The 21807-nt window shown below is 45.8% G+C and overlaps 1 protein-coding gene across 3 annotated transcripts in view; it reads right to left on the bottom strand.

Annotated features, from left to right (window-relative positions):
- Positions 1 to 21807, bottom strand: part of ZMYND11 (zinc finger MYND-type containing 11) — a 145534-nt gene that overhangs the window by 59847 nt on the left and 63880 nt on the right. For all 3 annotated transcript variants that reach the window (XM_088445435.1, XM_088445436.1, XM_088445437.1), the window contains exons 3-5: positions 17954 to 18113; positions 1814 to 1867; positions 566 to 727 (exon numbers count right to left, since the gene is read on the bottom strand). In XM_088445435.1, coding sequence (XP_088301561.1) covers positions 566 to 727; positions 1814 to 1867; positions 17954 to 18113 — 376 coding nt within the window. The remainder of the gene's footprint in view (positions 1 to 565; positions 728 to 1813; positions 1868 to 17953; positions 18114 to 21807) is intronic.

Raw genomic sequence — 21807 nt, 5'->3', positions numbered from 1 at the left:
CGTCACAAGCAGCACTTTGCTATGGGCTGGTATATTTGCAGCTTAATAAATGACTTTTAGTGTGCCTGTAGCTCTTCTATCCACAGTGTTTCACCACCAAGCAAGATATGGGACACTGTATTTAATTATGTGCCACATCTTTGTTGAGCAATGTGAAAGAAACAGCTTCCAGCGATTGGACTATACCCGTTTGCGTGTACATTTACTGCCTACTGCATATAGGTAGAGTCTTTTACATTCTAAAAATGTGATGTGGTCATGTGACTGTAACTCCGGCAACTGTACTGTACAATAGGGATGAATGATGAACCATGGGCAGACATCAGCTATGCAAAAAGCCAAAACGGCATGGCCCAAATGTTATTCAGCTCAGTAATAGACAGTATATCATGCCCATTTATATCACATAGTAATTTCACTTGTTCCTTAAAGACTATTTTCTCATTAGAAAATAATTTATAGGCGATATCACAGTATAAATATTACTTAAGTACATATCCAAAAATATGGATGCATGCAGATTGAAAATATTTTCAAAAAGGTGCCTTTCAAAAAGGTGCCTTACCTTACAGACCGGGCACTGCCAATGATTACTGCTATCTCTTAGTCTTAAATCATCAGGTACACATTTAGGGTGGTACACGCGAAAACACTGGTCACATATCATCACCTCTCCAGGTAAATGACAATCAAAACAGTACCAGTCATGAGTTTCTGTCTCCCAGTCCTAGGAGAAACACAGCGTTACTTGGCAAGACAATGGATTAAGTTGTTTGAAAAGGTGAGTAGTACCAGAGCCCAACGTTTACATGAGACATTAGCAATACCACCAGGTGCATTTGCATTCCTTATTAGAGGTTACCCCGTATCAGTGCTGCAAGAGCCTGCAATATGTTGCTTGCTTTCCTGAGTATTGTTTTTTTTTTAAACCTCACTAAAAACTGTGGGAAATGTGGTGGTTAGCTTACAAGGAGAAGAGTAAGAACTGTATACCAATTTGTAACTGCTAATGAAACATATTAATATGGCTCTTCTTTTGATGTGTATGTCCAAACGGTTATTATCACTTTTGTCAGTTTAGCTATAATGCTGTTTTAATTGGGTGTGGTACAGAATGTCGACATGAACGTTATGTTGACATGTCAAATATTGACATAGCATTTTCAGCTGGCTGTAGCCCTAACCTAAACATCAACCTAACCCTAACTGCACCCTATCCTCAACACTAAAAGGACCGAAGACAGTCTGCCTGTCATCATTATGTCAATGTCGACGGTCTGAATGTCAACATTTGGACCATGTCGACATTCTGTATGTCAACATAATGACTGCATACCGTTTTGATTGATTTTGTCATATAAACTTTGTAAGAAAAACAAAACCCAAATGCACATATTTTAAACATTTCGGAGGCACTGAAAATATGACCCTTCAAATTTTGTCCCTTATTCATATCACCAAATTAAATTCTTAAATAATGACCATAATAAATAAAATTAGAGCTGGAACTGGATAAGGCTCCTAAGGAAGAAAGCAGCAGATGAAAACAGACTCTTCCAATTCTAAAGGGGTAACAAAATGCTGCAGTCTATAGGCATTCTAGACATTAGTGAGGGATATTACACGATGATGTTAATTTTGTTGATTTTATTTTTACCTAGTAATGTTTCCCAAAGTGAACTTGCCTCCCACTATTAGGCCAACTAACCATGGAAAGTAGTGATTTTAGCCCCACTTCTCCGACTATGGAAAATGACAAAGAAATTGTTGTTTACATACTTGCAAAGCTTGATATCAAAGCACTTTAACAAACCTCAGGTGAATTCACTGATTTTCCCTCTCTTCCGTGAATTTGGTGATGTTTCATCTGCAATAATTTACAAAAGTGTTGGGCTAAACATAACTGGTATATTCTACAGGGTTTGCAATATATAGAGGCAAAATATTACATTATGAAAAATGCTATCATATTAAAGGGCCTCCTTACTGGCAGCGAGGTCTTCAGTGTCTACGGTCCAGTGGTTCTCAGCAATGCACATATATATAAGTGTACCACTGGTTAGTTTCTCAATGAAAAGACCTTTGTATGGAACAAAGCAATAGTCTGCTGCTGTGCACTTGGCTGTCATGATGTAAAGACAATTTAACAGGTCAATAAGGATCTTCAAAGCATCTCCAAATACAGGAATCACACATATCTGTACATGGGAGAAGGCACTCTGAAGTCCCAACTCCAAACATAGGTTAGGGATTCATCAATTTGTGATTACCATCTAATGCAGCGTTATTGATAAAGTGAAAACATGTATATTTGGATCTATAAGTATTTTCTTATCTCTATCTAAAGCTACATTTTTAGTTTTGACTAAGCCAACATTCACTAATGTGTAGGTATATGTTTCAGGAACCTGGCAGAAGTATAGGTTATAAACTACCATCTATAAACCATTCCATGCATTTCTCCAATGAGGTCAACATGGCACTTTCCATGGGCAATTCATATGATGTACAGTGTGCACAAAACCCGTACCATACAGTAACCTCAATTTGTGCCTTTTAATACGCACCCCTACAGGGCTAGGAATAAAATGCATGATGTAGAGATGAATTATGGGCGATTTAAGGTGCTGTCTGACAACATTCAAACATGGTCAAAATGGCATTCAAATAGCCCCTAATTAGAGTGACCCCATCATAATTACATGCAGAAATTTTCATTCAGCCATGATAAACACACTCACTTTATTATATCTGACACATTACACAGATCTCAGGAGCAAGAAAAGGAACAAGAGCTAATTAAATGTAATACAATAAGGAAGGAAGGGAGGGAAGGAGGATTACACAGAATTCAGCAACAGAGTGAGCTATTGGGAATCGTACAAGGAGAACATTAGGGCTGATTATGACAGTTATCAGACAAGACAAAGGCACGATTATCCCATAGGGTTGATGGAAGGTGGGAATAGAACCTGTTGGTAGTACAAACTATATAATAAAGAGGCAATAATGAAGTGACTGGTGGAAGCCATTTGCCACTACTACATTTATTATGAAGAATATAAAATCCAACATCTCATAAAGCACATTTGTCACATATAATCCACTTCTATTGTTCACTGAGTAGCAAATTATCCAGGGCTATGTCAAGTGAAAAAAGTACAAGTAACAGAAGTTATAAAAGCCAATAATGTGCTGAAGCTTTGCAATCTACTCTGCATAAATGGTAATCCACCAGAAAGCTATATCTGATATAGGGCTGTATTCCATTAGCGGCGAAAACGGACGTTTTTCACAATAAAACAGGCGAAAAACAAACTGTAGAAAAATTCTCTCCATTCCAGACCAGGAGAAAAAAAAATGCAAAATCCCTATTTTTGGCTAAAAATGTGGGGATTTCTTTCAGAACCTTTTGGACATCCCCCTTAATGATAAATGATACCAAATTTTTCGCCAAAGTTGCGTACTTTGTCGAAAAAACGACCACTCAAATTTGGCCGAAAAAATAAAAAAAGTAGTTGAAAAAAGATAGAAATTAAATTTTTTTCCAAGAAATTACTGCTCCACGTAAATTGGGGGTAAGTTAAAATGGGTGCAAATATATTTTCGTGTCGTAAAGACGCAATTTCAAAAACTGTTAAAAAACCGCCTGCTGTGACCACGTGGGATGTTTAAAACACTTGACGAATCCATAACCCGAAAAATGAGACCCAATACGTTAAAAACATTTTCAAAGATTTTTTTTCTTTTTCACCCAAAATTTGCGCGGCCGTTTTTCGCCAAAGTACGCAACTTACATTTTTTTCCCCGGTAATTTATCATTAGGGGAAGGAGGTGTCCAAAGGGTTCTGAAAGAAATTCCCACATTTTCAGCCAAAAATAGGGATTTTGCATTTTTTTCTCCTGGTCTGGGATGGAGAAAACTTTTCTCTAGTTTTTTTTCGCCTGTTGCCGTTTTCGCCTGTTTTGTGACGCATTAGCAAAAAATCGCTCAACTGCGTAAATATCAGCACTGTGTCCATTTCTGAAGGTACAGCAACACAGGACGTCCATTTCTATTAACAAAGGTCTTTCATCAATCATGAAGTGAAATTTCATTACAAGCATAGGTGGCCCATTATAACAGTATAGTTTAGAATGGGGGTGGATGGCACTGTAAACATCCTTTTGCATCCTTGCACGAGTACACCCCTCAAGCGTTCTAGTCTATCTGATAATACCATGTGATGACTTCTACTATCAGTAAACATACTATATTTACAAATGTAAATATGCAGAACACTTGCTTGCTTAATGCCACTGGGAATGTATACTAATTAAACTGTGAATATATACACATAGTCTGTAGTATGTTGATTTAGCCAGTTAATTGATATAAAGTTAACACCAGTAATCACTGGCCCAATCACAGTAACAGCTGTACTGTGGTCAGTTATGTTGCACCCAATGGGACATGGGATCATGGACCTGCCAGATAAATTCTATGGAAAGTCATTTGCGGGATTACAATGGGAGGGACACGTGGTGTTAATTATTGAATTGAAAAGATGGAACATATAACAAACACAATATCATTGAACAAGCCACACAGTGTTCTTTACGGGCCCATTTATCAAAGTGTATTTGAGGTAAAATCCCCGAAAACACCAGTTTTCGGGGGTTTACCTCAAATACTAAGGGCGGAATTCAATTCTTTATAGCCGCTATCGCGCCCGACGGAGCTATTCAATTCTTGCTCCTGTCGGGCACGATGAGCTGCCAGCGCTATATTTCAGCTCGCAGCCCCAAGGGGGTGAGAGCTGAAATGTGCGAAAAGTGACATGTTTGGGCGCCCAAACATCACTTTTCGCGATCGCGCCCAGCACTTTGGTCGGGTTTAGCTGATTTACGCGGCTAAACCTGACCTCTATGGGTGCGATCAGCATGAAAATCTTGGACAATTGTATAGCGGCCCGCGATCTCCTGTCACTTTAGACGGGAGATGCGGGCCGCGAATACAATTGAATTCCGCCATAAGTATCCTCCGCTGGCAGTCGCCTCCCCCATAGGTTTCTATGGGGGATGCGATGCTGCCAAAATTATCAATATCCGGAATGCGATGCATTCCAGAATTTGGCCCTCGCAGCTAACGGCATCTGAAGATGACGTTAACCGCCGTAGCCTATGGGCTACACCGCGCACTATTAGCTGGCGCAGGGATCCGCCGGAACACTCCCCGGCTATGGCGGATGTGCATGTGCAGTCCACGGGATCTCACAGCCTTGAGCTCTGCCAGTTAGAAAACCCTTCCGTAACCAGAGCGCCTTGGAAGCTAAAGGCGTGATTCCACGAATAAATGAATCAATCTTGCTGCATTAGCGCTTTGTTCCTACTTTATTTTTAATTTTTTTTAATGTGGTATACTGGGAACTGAGCTGGACAAAGGGAACATTTCTAAGACAAAAAACTGGTGCAAGGGGAACAGACAGTGTTGCCCATAGAAACCATATGCTTGCTTTCACTTTCTAAATGACACAATGAAAAATGACAAAATGTGATAGCTTAATATTGATAACATCCCCTGTGCACTAGTTATCATAAATGCCCCCAAGGACTGTTTCAATCTCCCACTGTAAATGTTAGCGCATATAACTTTGCTAAATTTATTAAGTTGCTACACTTGGTTAGGTTTTACAAAATATTAATTTAAAGAAAAATTATAATGTTAAAGATCCACCATTTTATAAATACATTAATCATCTTATAATTTGTCTTAATCACACAGCAAGATGGCCAACATACAAATCACCTGAGTCCCTTTGCTGGCTGCCCCCTCAGGGGGCGGGGGGTGAGAAATTCAGCTACATGCGATTTGTTAGCGATGTATACGATGCACCATTGGGACAGTGTGTTATCACTGGCAATACACCCTACATTGTGTGTTTTACCTTCCACCCCCTTAGGGATACACAGGAAAATACACAAATTTGAGTATTTTTATTGATGTTTTGTTCTTAATGGTACGGCAAAAGAACTATTAATAGACATAACAAAAATAAAAAGAATAACATGATAACCGAGTCAAAAGCGCAAAAAGCATGTAGGTAAAGGACACCTAGAAATTGTCTATTCAGTTGTATAAGAGATGACAGTATAAAACACACAATACAAAATGTAGTATAAACAGTATGATTTAAGCAAATCTAAAACATTATTAGGGAATGAAAATAAAAGATCACATAGAAGGCAACTGGGAAGGCGGGGACACCTAAGGGGGTCTAAAGAGCTGAAGGTTCCAGGTCCAAGGCATAGCATGAAAATTGCCAGAGAGACCATACTTTATCAAATTTAGCAGGGCATTTGCACTTAAAGAGCTCATGGGAATCAGTAGAGTTCATCAACCAAATCTAGACAGCAAGGGATATGCCAGTGGAGCCATCCAACCTTTTGCAATAAGCACCTTAACTGACGTTAGGAGAACAGTGACAGAGTTGTAGGTAGGAATTTAAAGAGTCTGATAAGAGATGAAAATGACCACAGCGGATGCCAGAAATCAGTGTCAGGAGCACTGCATTTAGGGCAGGAGGTAGAGGATGCATGGGCCGAAGCCGAATAGGAGGAGCCAAGTACCATCGTCCAGTCGTTGTCCATTAGGGGGCCCAAGTCACTCTCCCACCGCAATCTCAATGACTGTAATCTTCAAACTCCATAATGTAGTATCAGGGAGGAATAAGCATAGAATGTATGCTTCTTAGAGGCTAAGTTGCAGAGCAGGACTGTACCCCCCCCCCTCCCCCAGTGGGCACAGAGAGCATTGGTGGAGTTGCAAATATCTACAAAACATACTGTTGGAAAGATCAAAGTCAATCCTAATCTGAGAAAAATAATGGAATTTAGGGCCCGATTCAGACCCGCTCACAAGCGGGTTGATGTTGGCCCAGTGCGCATGCGCACAACGGACCCGGCTCTGTCGTGCTCATGCACGAGACCCGGATAGCGTCGGGCAAGCCGTCGCTATGGGTCTCGCTACAAAGGGGGCGTGCTGTCGATGGTGAGTGACAGCACGCCCCCTTTGGTGGGCGTGCCGGGGGCGTGGCTGGCCAGATGGAGGCGTTCCCATGGAAACGCCTACCGTCTGGGGCCGGCCCCAATGACATCACAAGTGATGTCAGTGGGAGTGCTTTCGGCTCTGATAGTGCCAAAAGCACTCCAGGGCTTGCGGAAACGAGACCCTACCACAAGGGTCTCGTCGCAAGCCCGATGGTCGCGATGGTCTTGACCATCGCGACCATCTTCCTGGCCGCTCGCTATAGCTGTGGGTGGTCGCTATAGCTGTGGGAGGCCGCTCTAAAAATGAAGGACGGCCCTGATTCAGAGCGAGCGCTCTGTCAGAGTGACCGGCTCTGAATCAGGCCCACTGTCCCCAGTGTGACCAAGTCAGCTGCCTGTGAGCAGTGTACACACTTTGCAGACATAGCACAGTGTGTACGGGCTTCTATAGGATTGGGAGGTTGGACCGATAAATATTAAACAGTACATAAGATGTGACCTCCAGATACCGACCGTTGCAGGAGCGTTAAAAGCCGTTTATCGGCTAACACTCCTGCATCGGGACAGTGTACACACCTATACAATCCAACAGCCGTTCTCTTGATATTGGATGAACGGCCCGATGATTGTATAGGTGTGTACCCAGCTTAAGACTAATCTTATTGTCTCCCCATTCTTGGGTTCCTTTTCCTACTCACCTTTCTCTCTGTTGCCAACATGGTACTCTCTCCTTTCCCAAAAGTGCAGTCATCCTCGACTACCACCTAGTTCATGCTATCTCCCAACATCTCCAATTTTTGACCCTTCCTCATCTGCAGGCTACCAAATCTCTAATCACCCTTACCTACTGCAACCTTTTATTCGCTGGTCTTTCTCCCACCTATTTCCTCCTAAATCTTTCCTCAATGCTGCTACTCGTCTCATCCTTTATCATTGCACTGGTTCAACCTCTTCTCTATCTCGTTCACTGGCTTCTCTCTCCGTATAGAATCCACCCTCATCCTCATTTTCACATAAATCAATCATTCCTCCCCCTACCCTCATCTCAATCCACACTCCCTCTCACCCTTCACACACCTCCTATAACTGGCAACTAGTGCTCGGCTCTGAATCAGGGCCTTAGTTCCTACTCCATGAGACAACCAGAGGAATCCACTGCCAAGAGCAAAGAGCTCAGGAAAAAGGGGTTACTCCAAAAAGGAGAACAAGGATAAATAACAGAATCATCCAAAATCTTAGCCGCTGACTGCCAGACTTTGCGAGCCTGCAACAAAATAGGGGTACAATGCTTTAGGGAGTATGTAGCAAGTAGAAACTGAAGCAGATTAAGAGGACTACAAGCCTGGTCAAACAAAGCCCAGTGCACACCCCAATTTCAGATTCAACAATCTACTCCCGGAGATGCACTAGCTGAGCAGACAAATAATATAACCTCATATCGGGAAGCGCAAAGCCCCCTTCTCCTTGGAGACAATATAAAATTTTGTATGAGATGCGATCTCACTCAAAGGGTGGAGATCATTAGGTCTACATTGTCTAGATAGACAATGTTTGGGTAGACAATGGAAGATAGACAGGCAATAGATAGACAGGCACTGAAGGTCGACAGGGTCTGAAGGTCGACACACTAAAGGTCGACTGGTAACAAGGTCGGCAGGTACTGAAGGTCGACAGGGACTGAAGGTCGACAGTATCAGAATGACGACACACTAAAGGTTGACCCACTAAAGGTCAACTGGTAACAAGGTCGACAGGTATGAAGGTCGACAGGCAGTAGGTCGACACTCATAGTCAAATGGTCAACACTTTTGTTTAGAGTTAGGGTTAGTGTCAGGGTTAGGCACTTACCCCGACGGTTAGCGTTAGGCACTTACCCCGACGGTTAGCGTTAGGCACTTACCCCGACGGTTAGCGTTAGGCACTTACCCCGACGGTTAGCGTTAGGCACTTACCCCGACGGTTAGCGCTAGGCACTTACCCCGACGGTTAGCGCTAGGCACTTACCCCGACGGTTAGCGCTAGGCACTTACCCCTACGGTTAGCGTCAGGCACTTATTCCGACGGTTAGCGTTAGGCACTTATTCCGACGGTTAGTGTTAGGCACTTACACCGACAGTTAGGGTTAGGCACTAAGAGGAAGGTTAGGGTAAAGATTAAGGCTAAAAAACAAAACAAATCATGTGTCGACCATTTGCATGTTGACCATATGAGCGTTGACCTAATGACCATGTCAACCTTCAGTACATGTCGACCTTGTTACCAGTGAACCTTTAGTGTGTCGACCTTCTGATCCTCTCTACCTTTATACCAGTCGACCTTCTGACCCTGTCGACCTTTAGTGTGTCAACCTTCTGGCCCTATCAACCTACTGCCTGTCGACCTTGTTACCAGTCGACATATGGTGTGTCGACCTTCAGTCCCTGTCGACCTACAGACCCTGTCTACCTTCCATTGTCTACCCAAACATTGTCTATTTAGACAATGTAGACCTAATGACCGGATACCCACTCAAACATTATACTCTAATTGAGAAGCTTCATCCCAGAGAACCGTTCCAGTGCTTGATGGTCTAGCGAGAAAGTAGCATCTTGTGAAGAGGTGGAGTGGGTCCTCTCACACGAGACAATGCGGAGCCGAGCCGGAAATAACATTGTGTAGAATAATGGTAGATCCCACAGTCATCTTTTAACTAGGGATGTGCAGGCTCGGATAGGTTCGAGTTTGCACGGAGTTTGGATTTTTCCCTCCAAAAAAACGGAACTCAGAAAGAGGCTAAACATCATCTTACATGGACGAACATCATCATTGTCCAGGAATGATGATGTTCGTCCATGTAAGATGACGTTTAGCCTCTTTCTGAGTTCCGTTTTTTTGGAGGGAAAAATCCGAACTCAACGTGCAAACTCGAACCTATCCGAGCCTGCACATCCCTACTTTTAACCTGGACAAATAGCATTCTAGACTTCTGTACCTAAGCAGAAAAGTTATGCTAAAAAGCAACACGCTGTCAGTTGTATTCCCGGGGGTCCTTGCAAGATGCAGCTATAGCATCCTGGTCCATATAATGCTAAATTTTAGCAATAAGTGTCCTCGGAGGAGCTCCTGGAGGAATAGGTCTCCTAGATATAGGGTGAGCCCGTTCGACGGCAAATTGTAGGGTGAGGACGTCCTGACCAAAGGTGGTAGTCAGCCAGGAATCCAGAAAATATTCCTAGTCAGGCCCCTCAGCCTCTTTGTGTAATCCAACCAAGCGAATGTTATTGCAACAAAAGCACCCCTTCACGTCGACCAATTGATGCTGACAGGCCACCATTTTCAACTCCAGATATGCAAACATGCTAAGAGGGGACAAGTAGTATCCTAAAGCGTGGAAATATGGGTCTTCGTTTCTTAAATCGGCTCCTTGTCTTCTGTATATCACGATGGAGTACTGAAATATAAATAAGCACCTCTGCCACTTTGTCCGCCAGCCTTTTCTCAGAGTCGGCAATGGCCTGTAACAAATGTTCCGTGGTGCCTCCTGAGCCCCCCTATAGTTGAGGGAGATATTTGTAGAATATCAGAAAAAGACTAAACATCCGCCAAGGTGCTTGAAGGGGGGGTCTGGGGTTGATGTATAACAATTTTCTACCTACCTGGCAGCCGCCGAGGCCTGGAATCTTTTACTCCTAACTAGAACTTGGACGCATGGGCCATAAATATAAGTAGGGGGCCACTCAGTCCAGCATTAAGAGGAACACTGTAGCACAGTGCAATATCTTAATTCCCAGAAGCAATCAGATGCAGGAATGACAGCAGTTGAGACTAGGGCACCAAGTTCCTGAAGGTGCCACAAGACCCAGACAGCACAGAAGCACAATATCAGTAAAGGTCCCAAAGGCAGTGAGATGCATAGACAACAGCAGAGGCCAGGAAACCAAGTCCCAAGGGGCACCACTAAGCCTAGCCTGTCAGGAATAAGCCCAGCAAAAGACACCAGTGGAACAGAAAATGGCGGTGAGCGGGAGACTTCCAGCCCTGCTGAATGTGATCAGAGCAGCTGGGAGCCCTCCGGAGAAGACAGTCAGGCAAGCTCCGCACAGAACACAGGGAGCAGTGTCACAGGGGAGTGCAGCACCACGGGGCAGAACTCCGTAATGGCGGCCCCGGGGCCAGGCAGGAGGCCGCAGCAAAGGCAGCGAGAATGGACCGGGAGAGCTCCACACAGCCCCGGAGTTTATGTTGAGTGGCTGGGGAAGTCCAGATCTCGCGCCCCTCCTTTGCATTTATCTAGTTGAAAATAATTATATTACTTAGTTATATTTGCAAATGGTTTTTAAAATGAATACATTTAAATAACTATGAAATGGTCATTAATATATTTACTTAACTATCACATCACTCAGCGCTAAATCACAAACAGCACGTTTTTTAACAAAGATAACATGAAAAACAAAAGACATTACAGAACATAGCTGAAGTTAGTGATACTTAGCACACATTGTTTTTGGAAAAAATCTCTCTCTAATCCATAGCTGCAAATATTATCTATATGATCTCTCACTAAAGCTGTCAATTCAGCGACTATCAAATAAAATCAAAACAAGTGCAGTAGTTGACAACAATCCAACTGATTTTAAACAGATTACTCTAGTACATGGTGGCAAATACGATCGGAAGTTGATTGCTATTGGCCTTTGTGAGCGAACATCTTTAATCTCAAGTACTTTTCAAAGTAATAAAAAAAGAAAGGGTCGCTGCCACATCGCAAATCAGTTATGCTGGGCATGCACTGTCAGATAAAATGTCTGTCAGACCGACAGACATTGTATCTGACAGCCTGAAACCCAGCAGTGATTGTGGCCTTACACTGAAATATAGCACAGTGTATGGCCCCTTGTATCTGCTTTTCACCCCTGGGGATGTGATCAGCTAATCGGTCATGGTCATACACTATGCAATTACTGGTCCAATCCACAGATAATCAGCGGATCGGGACGATAATTGTATAATGTATGCCCAGCTTTAGCAGTCCTGAGAAAAAAATTCCTTATATAATGGAGTCTTTAGATAATACAGAGCAAGAGAGATCTCAGTTAATATCACATGGTTTACAAATATAACCATTGATGTGCTCTCTTAATGTCAGCTACTGATCCAAAAAAGTAAAGGTCCCCATACATCAGTGATAGGGATTTTTAAAACGAAGAATTTCACTGTTTCCCCGCCGAATCAGTGTTCATCGATGGCAGCCTATCGGCATTTCCGACCGATGGTTTCGGTCTCATCGGGGAATCAGTAAAATAGCTGCTTGATGTATGGGGTCCTTTAAATGACATAGATGTTCATGAAAAGCAGAGCAAAACGGCTCTCATGTGCATAAGCCCTTAATGCTAAATGTGTAGGAAAGAGGCAAAAACAAGATAAAATTAACCTACACAAACACACACACAAAATGTAAATTGAAAATAATACATAAAATCAGATGGAGAAAATAAGAGTTATGGGATAACATACCTTTGTTAACTTTTTCTTCGAGGTCCATAGGGTCCACAGGAATTACCTTGTGGTATGTGGTTGGAGTGATCCAGGCACCAAACAGTTACAAGCTTTAGCACCCAGGATGCACTGGTTCCTCCTCCATATATACCCCACCCCTGGCTACAGACACTCAGTTTGTTACCAAGCCCAAGGCAGGAGAAGGCAAGAGGAGAAGGAAGGACAATTGTACCACAGAAACACTCTCTCTAAGAAGAGGGAATCATTGAAATATAAATGAAAAAGATTACCCAACACCACCAGGTGCGTTAGGGTGGATGTCCTGTGGACCCTATGGACCTCAAAGAAAAAGTTAATAAAAGGTATGTTATACCATAACTCTTATTTTCTTCTCTGGGGTCCACAGGAATTACCTTGGGGATGCCCCAAAGCAGTTCCCTTAAGGGTGGGGATGCTCCTGTTTAGTAGAAAGAGAATTCAACGCCCAATAAAAGCATCCTGAAAGGCAAATGTGGCTGCCTTGCACAATTGTTCAGCAGAGGCACCACGACGAAACGCCCACGATGGCCCCACGGATCGAGTGGAATGTGCAGTCACTGTGTTTGGAATAGAGAGATCAGCTTGTGTGTAAGATTGAAAAATTGTCATACGAAGCCACCTAGCAGAGTCTGTTTGTTAGCTGGCCAGCCTCGCTTATGACAGCCATACAACACAAAAAGAAAATCTGATTTTCTAATGGAGTTGGTGCGATCCACGTAGATATGTAGGGTGCGTACAACATCCAGATAAGCTTTTCACTTACAGAGAGGCCTGAAGATTGGAACCACAATTTCTTCATTTACATGAAAGCGGGATACTACCTTATAACAGCTCTATCCTGATGAAAATTCAAAAAGGGAGAGCGACAAGAAAGGGCTGCCAAATCAGAGAACCTGCGGGCAGAGGAGATAGCAAGAAGAAAAACTGTCTTTGCTGTCAACCACTTAAGATCTACTGATTTCAGGGGTTCAAATGGGGAAGCCTGTAGAGCCCACGGAGCTACCGGAGGGACAAAGGGAGGCTGAACTCTCAGAACACCCTGGAAAAAAGTCCTAACATCAGGCAGCGAAGCAATCCTTCGCTGAAACCAAACTGAGACTGCAGAAGCCTGAACTCTGAGGGTGGCCAGGCGGAGACCCCGGTCTCACCCAGCCTGAAGAAAAGCAAGCACTCGAGAGACCCTAAAAACTTCAGGATCATATTTTCTATGCCTACACCATTGAAAATACGAGTGCCAAATCCTGTAATAGATGCGGGCAGGGAAGGTTTCCGTGCCCTAAGCATCGTCTGAATTACAGAGTTAGAAAAATCCTTGGCTCTTACAATGGAAGATTCAAGAGCCACACCATCAAAGACAGACGGGGAAGGTCCGGGTGCAGGCAAGGACCCTGTGTTAACAGGTCCGGCCTTAGAGGAAGAGGCCACGGAGTGTATGGAGAGACTCTGAAGGTCGGTGAACCAATGGCGCCTGGGCCAAGCATGGGCTATAGGGTATTACTGTTCCACCCTCCTGCTTGAATTTCCTGATGACCCTTGGGAGGAGGGAGAATGGAGGAAAAAGATACGCTAGCTTGAAGTTCCACTTCATTGCTAGAGCATCCACAAAATCGGCCGAGGGATCCCTGATTCTGGTCCCGTACCTGATTGAGGAGAAGTCTGCGAATCCGCAATTGAAGGGCCACAATCTTGTCTTATGGCAGAAATATCCGTTGTGCCAGAGAATCCAGGCGTGCACCTAAATACACCATCTGTTATACTGGAAAAAGCGATGACTTTTTCCAATTTATTATCCCGCCATGTCTATGTAGACAAGCATTCGTCAGTCTGAGGTGATGCTGCAATACCTGTGGAGATTGTCCAAGTATGGCAGTATCCTGACTCCCTGACACCTGAGGTAGGCAGTCATTACTGCCATTATCTTGGTAAACACCTGCGGGGCTGTTGACAAAAAAAAAGACAGCACCTGAAATTGGAAATGTTTCTGCACAACCGCACACCGCAGAATCCTTTGGTGGGAAGGTGTAATTGGCACATGCTGATATATTCCATTGCCTAAACAATTGACCGAAGGGTTTCCATACGGAACTTGGGCAACCGGATAAATGTATTGAGACCTTTCAAATTCAGAATAGGCCGGTGGGACCCATTGGGCTATTGAATCAGAAATAAGTTGGAATAATAACCCCTTCTTTGTTGATCCACTGGAACACAGATTATTACCCCTGAATCCAGCAGGGTACGAATGGCTTGTTGGAGGGCCAAGGCCTTTGCAGACTCCGCCGGAGGAGTTGTGCAGAAAAATCTTTGCATGGGACTTCTCCAGAAAGTAAGGGCGTACCTTCGAAGGACCACCTCCCGAACCCAGGCATCTATTGTCGTGAGATGCCAGGTATCCAAAAACTGAAGAAGTTGGCCTCCCACCCTGGGATTCCCCAGGGGGAGAGTATCGCCTGACTTGGAAGCCGGATGTCTGGTTGAACGTGATCTCTTAATTTGCAGTCTCTTACGAGAACTGGTTCTAGAGGAAGACTGACCTCGAACACTTCCTTGCGGCCGAAAGGCTCGAAAGGACAACTGCCTAGGTCTAGGGATAGACGTTGAAGACAGACCAGCCGCTTTAGAAGCTGCCAATGTAGCTACAATTTTATCTAATTCTGTGCCAAACAGGATGCCTCCCGTAAATGGCAGGGATTCCAGAGCCTTCTTGGACCCTGTAACTGCTTTCCAGTCCCTTAACCAAAGGGCTCTACGAGCAACAACTGAGGCAGCTAATGCCGCCTCTCCCAGGTAGGAGGCTGCCTCCTTGGTATAGGAGAGAGTTTTCAGCTGTTCTCTGGAAAAGTATTTTCCAGTGCCCCTGTCCATTCTTCAATGGCCTTAGATACCCAGGCCATGGCCATAGCCGGGCGGGTAACATCCTCCGACAGATAAAAGACTGTCTTGAGACAGGCTTCAAGTCTTCTATCTGTGGAATCTTTAAGGGCGGATGCAGATGGTATGGGCAATATGGTGCTCCAGACCAGATGTGCCACATGAGCATCTGCCGTCGGCGAAATTTCCCACCTAGCGTATTCGTCCGGTGGAAGGGGGTATAAAGCTGTAACCTTTTTTGTAACATGGAATCGTCTATCTGGAGAACTCCATGCTTTCCCCATAAGTTGAGAGATGCTCAGTTTTAGGAGACTCAGCCTTCTGGCGTTTGAACACCGGAGCCTTCTTAAGCTCTGGCTCTTCACTATCTATGACCGCTTTGACCGCTCTAATCAAGGAGGGAACATCTGCTTTTGGAAAATGGTCCTCCTCTCCTGAGAGAGGCTCTTGAGAGGAGCCCTGTATGTCCTCACACTCATCCAAAGATGCATCAGAGTCTGCAGGCTGGACGGAGTAATAGGAGGAAGCCGACCGCCTTCTAGTTTTAGGCTATACTGGCCTGGCTGGTTGCAGCGTTTGTTGAAATGCAGCAGGGGACGGAGCCATACTCTGACTTGAGTGGGCATAAACATCCATCCAGGACGGATGCATAGGAGGCATAAACATAGTAGGTTGTAGCTGCTGAGGGTATCCCATAGTAGGGGTCGGCATAGGAGCAGATAACTGGTTTACAACCTGCGCCATGATCTAGAAAAAAGAAGCCCAAGGGGGTTCCTGCCCAGGAGCTGGTAGACTTGACTGATGTGGTGACTCTTTGTAACAGTGACCACATAATCCATTCTGTATGAAATCCTGAGGGGACAAACCCGCCTGACAGGCCATACATGAAACCAGCACAGGGGTATTCGCCTCCTGCTTTTCATTTTATTTGGACATAACAATGCACACAATGTTACGCAAAGTAATATAATACAATGTGACAGTTTCACCCCCAAAGTAACCAACACACCTGTAGCAGAGAGTTATGAGGAGAAACAGTAGTGATAGTTATATCGGACAGTTATTCAGGAATAAGAAAAGGCAGTATAACACACAGCAGACTTACACAAGTCACATACAATGCAAATAAATATATATATGCAATAAGCCAGAGGTTCCCAAACTTTTTTGAATTACGGCACTCTAGAGTAACAGCAATGTTTTCACGGCACCCCTAAGCCAAATATTTGTTATTGAGAAATTCAGAATTTTTTTTTGTAAAGTAGTAAAGTGAAGTCAATTGTGCTTACCTGTCAGGTTCAGTTATGTGGTGGTGGACAGGTTTGAGCTTCTGTTTGTCCACATGTTTACATTACATTGACCATAAATAATTTGATTTGGTGCTGGACTACCAACTTGAGGCACCCCTACAAGTGTCCTGAGGCACCCCAGGGTGCCACGGTGCACAGTTTGGGAACCACTGCAATAAGTTCTTAGTCAACTACGAACAGCACAAAGGCCAATTAGGATATCAAGCTCTGTATGACCTGGCCACCTAAGGAGAGGTATACAGGGAGACTGACCAAACCTCCTGAGAGTCGCAGCCATCGAGAGCACCTGAGAGTGGTCTCTGGCCGTCTCATGTACAGGGAGGCAGGGACAAGCAACCTAGACGCGGGAAACCTAGTCTCTGGACCAGCGTCTGGGTTGGGGGAGGGGCCGCCGGGGAGAGCCTACCTCCCCTAGGCTGTATGGATCCACCGGGGGCACTCACTTATACATGGCCGCCGCCATTATCATCCTGGCTGCCATATTTCATGCCCCGGTGGTCTAGTGGAGGAAGCAGTCTTCCCTGGTTCCTCACAACAGCGGCCTTCGGCAGGTTTCCACAGAGGTACGGGCTGCCACGTGGTTCCCTGCCGTCAGCGGCTAGTGGGGAACTACCTTACTTGCATCCCCGATGTCTCTGGCAGCAGTCCAGTCACTCCGACGACGCCTGCCGAAATCACCAGTACCCTCAATGGTGTTGCGGCGTTGGTGGGGGTAGACGTAGCAGCAGCTTTGGCGTCCATCCAGTCGCCTGGTGCTACTTACTCATAGGCAAAAAAAACCCAAAAACTTGCTTGGGACTGCCGAGGCAGTCCTCTGTTCACAAGGTGCACTCTTGTGCACCAAACAAAAAACTGAGCGCCTGTAGCCAGGGGCGGGGTATATATGGAGGAGGACCCAGTGCATCCTAAGAGCTAAAGCTTGCAATTGTTTGGTGCCTGGATCAATGCAACCACATACCCCAAGGTAATTCCTGTGGTCCCTATGGACCCCGAAGAAGAGAAATAAATACATAATAAGCAAAATGTTATACGTCGGTCACAGCAACCATAAACATATGCCTCAACTACATAATTAAAAGTATGTGGTTAAAAGAAAAAAATATGATGTTTACCATACTTTGTGATCAACCAAGGTGTGTCACCTTGGTTGATCACTGAATCTGGCGTGATTTCTAAAAGCAAATTATTATAAAAGAAGCATTGTCTCGTATAAGATTATTACTTACAATTTCATCCCCAGGTAGCCAGTATCCTTCCTGCTCAATACCAGCTTTAGAGCCCTTACATCCTACGGTTAGCGTCTCCACTATCAGGCCATCCTTTACAGCAAGACTAAGTTGACGTGTAATTTCTTTTGGATGCATCCCATGAACGCGAGTCATATACCTGTTTAAGGAGACGTAAACAATAGTTAGACATCTTCTCAAAGGGGGGGGGGACGACGACGACAAGGCAAATAGAGAAAGCAGCAATTATTAATATCACCATCATATTATATTATGGGGAACTGTACATTTATCATTCATATTGGTCCCTGCCCCATTGGAGCTTTCAATATAAATTCCTTAACATGTAAAAAATGACTAGGATGCTGGGATATGCAACCAATTAACCTATTAGTACAGGGCTCGACAAAACCCGGGGGCCAGGTCGCCATGGCGACCAGATTTGGCTGCCTGGCAACCAGATTTGCAGCAACCCCCTGCCGCTGCTAGTGTAGTGCAGACCACGAGCGCAGTCCACAGTACAGAGTAACAAACACACAGCCGCCAGCGATGCATAGGGGGGACCACTGGGGGCACTGTACATGGAGCACTACTGTGGGCACTGCATAGCGGACCACTACTGGGGGCACTGCATAGGGGTACCCAAAGCATATTCTTGCACCTAGGCCCACAACTCTCTAGTTCGGCCACTGCCGGCGGTGGTTTTGCTTGCCCGGGGTTTTTTGGCTGCGGAAGGGTGGTCTTTCTGGGGGTTGGTTGCCTGGAGAGAGGGGTTAGCTGCTCAGTAATGTGGCTGTGGAAGGGTGGTTTACCTGGGGTACCCAGTTAGTGGCGTGGTAATGCTGCCCCGTGGGAAGGGGGGGTCTGGCTCCTACACTTTCATCCTGGCTCCTAGATTTTAGAAACATTTGTCAAGCCCTGTATTAGTATGTTTAAGGACCGTGGGTGGAAACTGGAGCATGGGGAATATATAAAAATTCCACACCAATAAAGCCTGGTTAGAATTGAAATCATTATCCATGAGCTGTGACAGTAATGTTAACCACTGTATCATTAATTAGTCTCAGCGCCTAATTTTCACTTGCAGGGAAATTCCCCAAACTCACCTGCCGCAGAATAATATAAGGCATGGCTTACCTCTTAGAGCTAATAGGTAAAAAAAGAAGAAAAAATATGAGATATGGTAAGAACTTACCCTTGTTATCTCTATTTCTACGAAGTCCATAGGGTTCCACAGGATACCTTGGGGTATAGGTGTGACGTCAGTCGCAGGGCACCAAAGAGTTAAGCTTTCAGCCTCCCAGGATGCACTAGGTCCCCCTCCTATACCCCGCCCCCAGGCCAAGGCACCTCAGTTAGTTACCAAGCCATAGGCCGGAGGAGGAGAAGGAAGAGAGAGAACAAAGATCTGGACACATACAAGAATCACATTCTCACCAGAGGGAGACGGAAAACCGGTGACCAGAGCAAAGCCCATCTGCAGCACAGGTGCGACAGGGCGGGAGTCCTGTGGAACCCTATGGACTTCGTAGAAATAGAGATAACAAGGGTAAGTTCTTACCATATCTCATATTTTCTACTTCAGGGTCCATAGGGTATCCACAGGATACCTTGGGGATGTCCCAAAGCAGTATCCTTTAAGGGTGGGGACGCTCCTGTGCAGAAAGGAGAATCCGCCGCCCGAAGGAAGCATCCTGAGAGGCGAAGGTGTCAAACCTGTAATACCTCACGAAGGTATGGACAGAAGACCACGTAGCAGCCTTGCAGATCTGAACTGCCGAGGCACCACGTCAAGCTGCCCACGAAGGACCCACAGACCTAGTGGAATGAGCCTTCAGAGAAGGAGGGACCGGTAGGCCTTCATGAAGATAAGCTTCAGAAATAGCCATACGGATCCAGGCTGCCAAAGTTTGCTTTGAAGCAGGCCAACCCTTTTTACAGAAGCCATAGAGGACAACAAAGCGTCCGACTTCCTAAACAAAGAAGTGCGGTCCACATAAGTCCTTAAGGCCCGCACAACATCCAAAGAGGCCTCACCCACGGAAAGACCCGGTGAGTTAAAGGCCGGAACAACTATTTCCTCGTTAACATGAAACTGGGAAACAACTTTGGGAAGAAACTTGGGCCGAGTGCGGAGCACTGCCCTGTTCCCATGAAAAACCAAGAAAGGGGGTCTACAAGAAAGAGCCCCTAACTCAGAAACACGTCTGGCTGAAGCAACGGCCAGAAGGAAAACAGTCTTAGCTGTTAGCCATTTAATATCCACTGAGCCCAGTGGTTCAAACGGCGGTCCTTGGAGAGCCCTCAGGACCACAGCCAAATCCCAAGGCGCCACAGGTGGAACAAAGGGCGGCTGAATACGGAGAACACCTTGCATAAAGGTGCGCACATCCGGGATTGTAGCAATCCTACGGTGAAACCAGACAGATAGGGCCGAAACCTGTACCTTCAAAGAAACAAGGCGAAGCCCATGATCTAGTCCCGCTTGCAGGAAGGCGAGAATCCGAGACAGACGAAACTCCCGCGGTGCATAACCTCTCGGTCGACACCACTGGAAGAACATATGCCACACGCGATGGTATATCCTCGCGGAAGACGGTTTCCGAGCTCGTAACATGGTACGCACCACAGAGCTGGAAAACCCCCGGGACCTCAGCATGGCCGTCTCAATAGCCACGCCGCCAAAGACAGCCGAGTCAGGTCCGGGTGAAGACAAGGACCCTGAGACAGAATGTCCGGTCGTAGCGGCAACCGCAGAGGACTGTCCACGGACAGACCCTGAAGGTCTGAGAACCAGTGCCGTCTGGGCCACGCGGGAGCTATCAACAGGAGCATCCCTCCTTCCTGTTTGAATTTCCGGACTACCCGTGGAAGAAGGGAGACCGGAGGGAACAGGTATGTGAACCTGAACGTCCACCGGACGGACAGAGCATCCACCAGAGACGCCCCTTCGTCTCTTGTGCGAGACCCGTACACCGGCAACTTGTTGTTGTGCCGGGACGCCATGAGGTCGATTTCTGGAAGACCCCACCTGTCCACCAGTAGTTGAAAAACGTCCGGGTGCAGGGACCATTCCCCTGGATGAACGTCCTGGCGACTTAGAAAGTCCGCCTGCCAATTTAGCACTCCCGGGATGAAGACCGCTGATATGGCCGGAAGATTGCGCTCCGCCCAAACCAGGATCCGAGAGACCTCTACGAGAGCCTCCCGACTGCGAGTTCCTCTTTGCCTGTTTATGTAGGCCACGGTGGTAGCATTGTCCGACTGGACCTGCACCGGGTGACCCTGGAGAAACCGCTGTGCCTGCAGGAGAGCATTGAAGACCGCACGGAGTTCCAAGATATTTATTGGAAGCTCCGCTTCTGTCGGCGTCCACCTGCCCTGGAACAAGTGTGGACCCGAAACTGCTCCCCAGCCCCGAAGACTGGCGTCCGTTGTCAACAGGACCCAATTTGGAACCCAGAACGGACGTCCCTTGTTGAGGTGGGTCGTCTTTAACCACCACGCAAGGGACAGGCGAACCTCCGGGGTGAGCACAATCGTCTGGAACTTCAGAGACTGAGGCAGCCCGTTCCACTTGGACAGGATCAGGTGCTGCAGAGGTCTGGAGTGAAACAGGGAGTATTCCACCATGTCGAACACCGACACCATGGAGCCCAGTAACCTCATCGCCGAGTGTAAGGACACCCGGCGGCTGTGCAGACAACTGCGCACCCTTGACTGTAAAGCAGAGATCTTGTCCTCCGTCACGAAGATCCTTTGCTGTCCCGAGTTCAATAAGGCTCCAAGATGCAGAATCCTCCGAGACGGGATTAGAGTGGACTTCTGCCAGTTGATTAGCCAGCCGTGCCGTT

The sequence above is a fragment of the Taudactylus pleione genome, unplaced genomic scaffold (assembly GCF_031769625.1).
Source record: "Taudactylus pleione unplaced genomic scaffold, aTauple2 ptg000380l, whole genome shotgun sequence".
Taxonomy (NCBI): Eukaryota; Metazoa; Chordata; class Amphibia; order Anura; family Myobatrachidae; genus Taudactylus; species Taudactylus pleione.
This window is presented reverse-complemented; position numbering and strand designations above follow the sequence as displayed.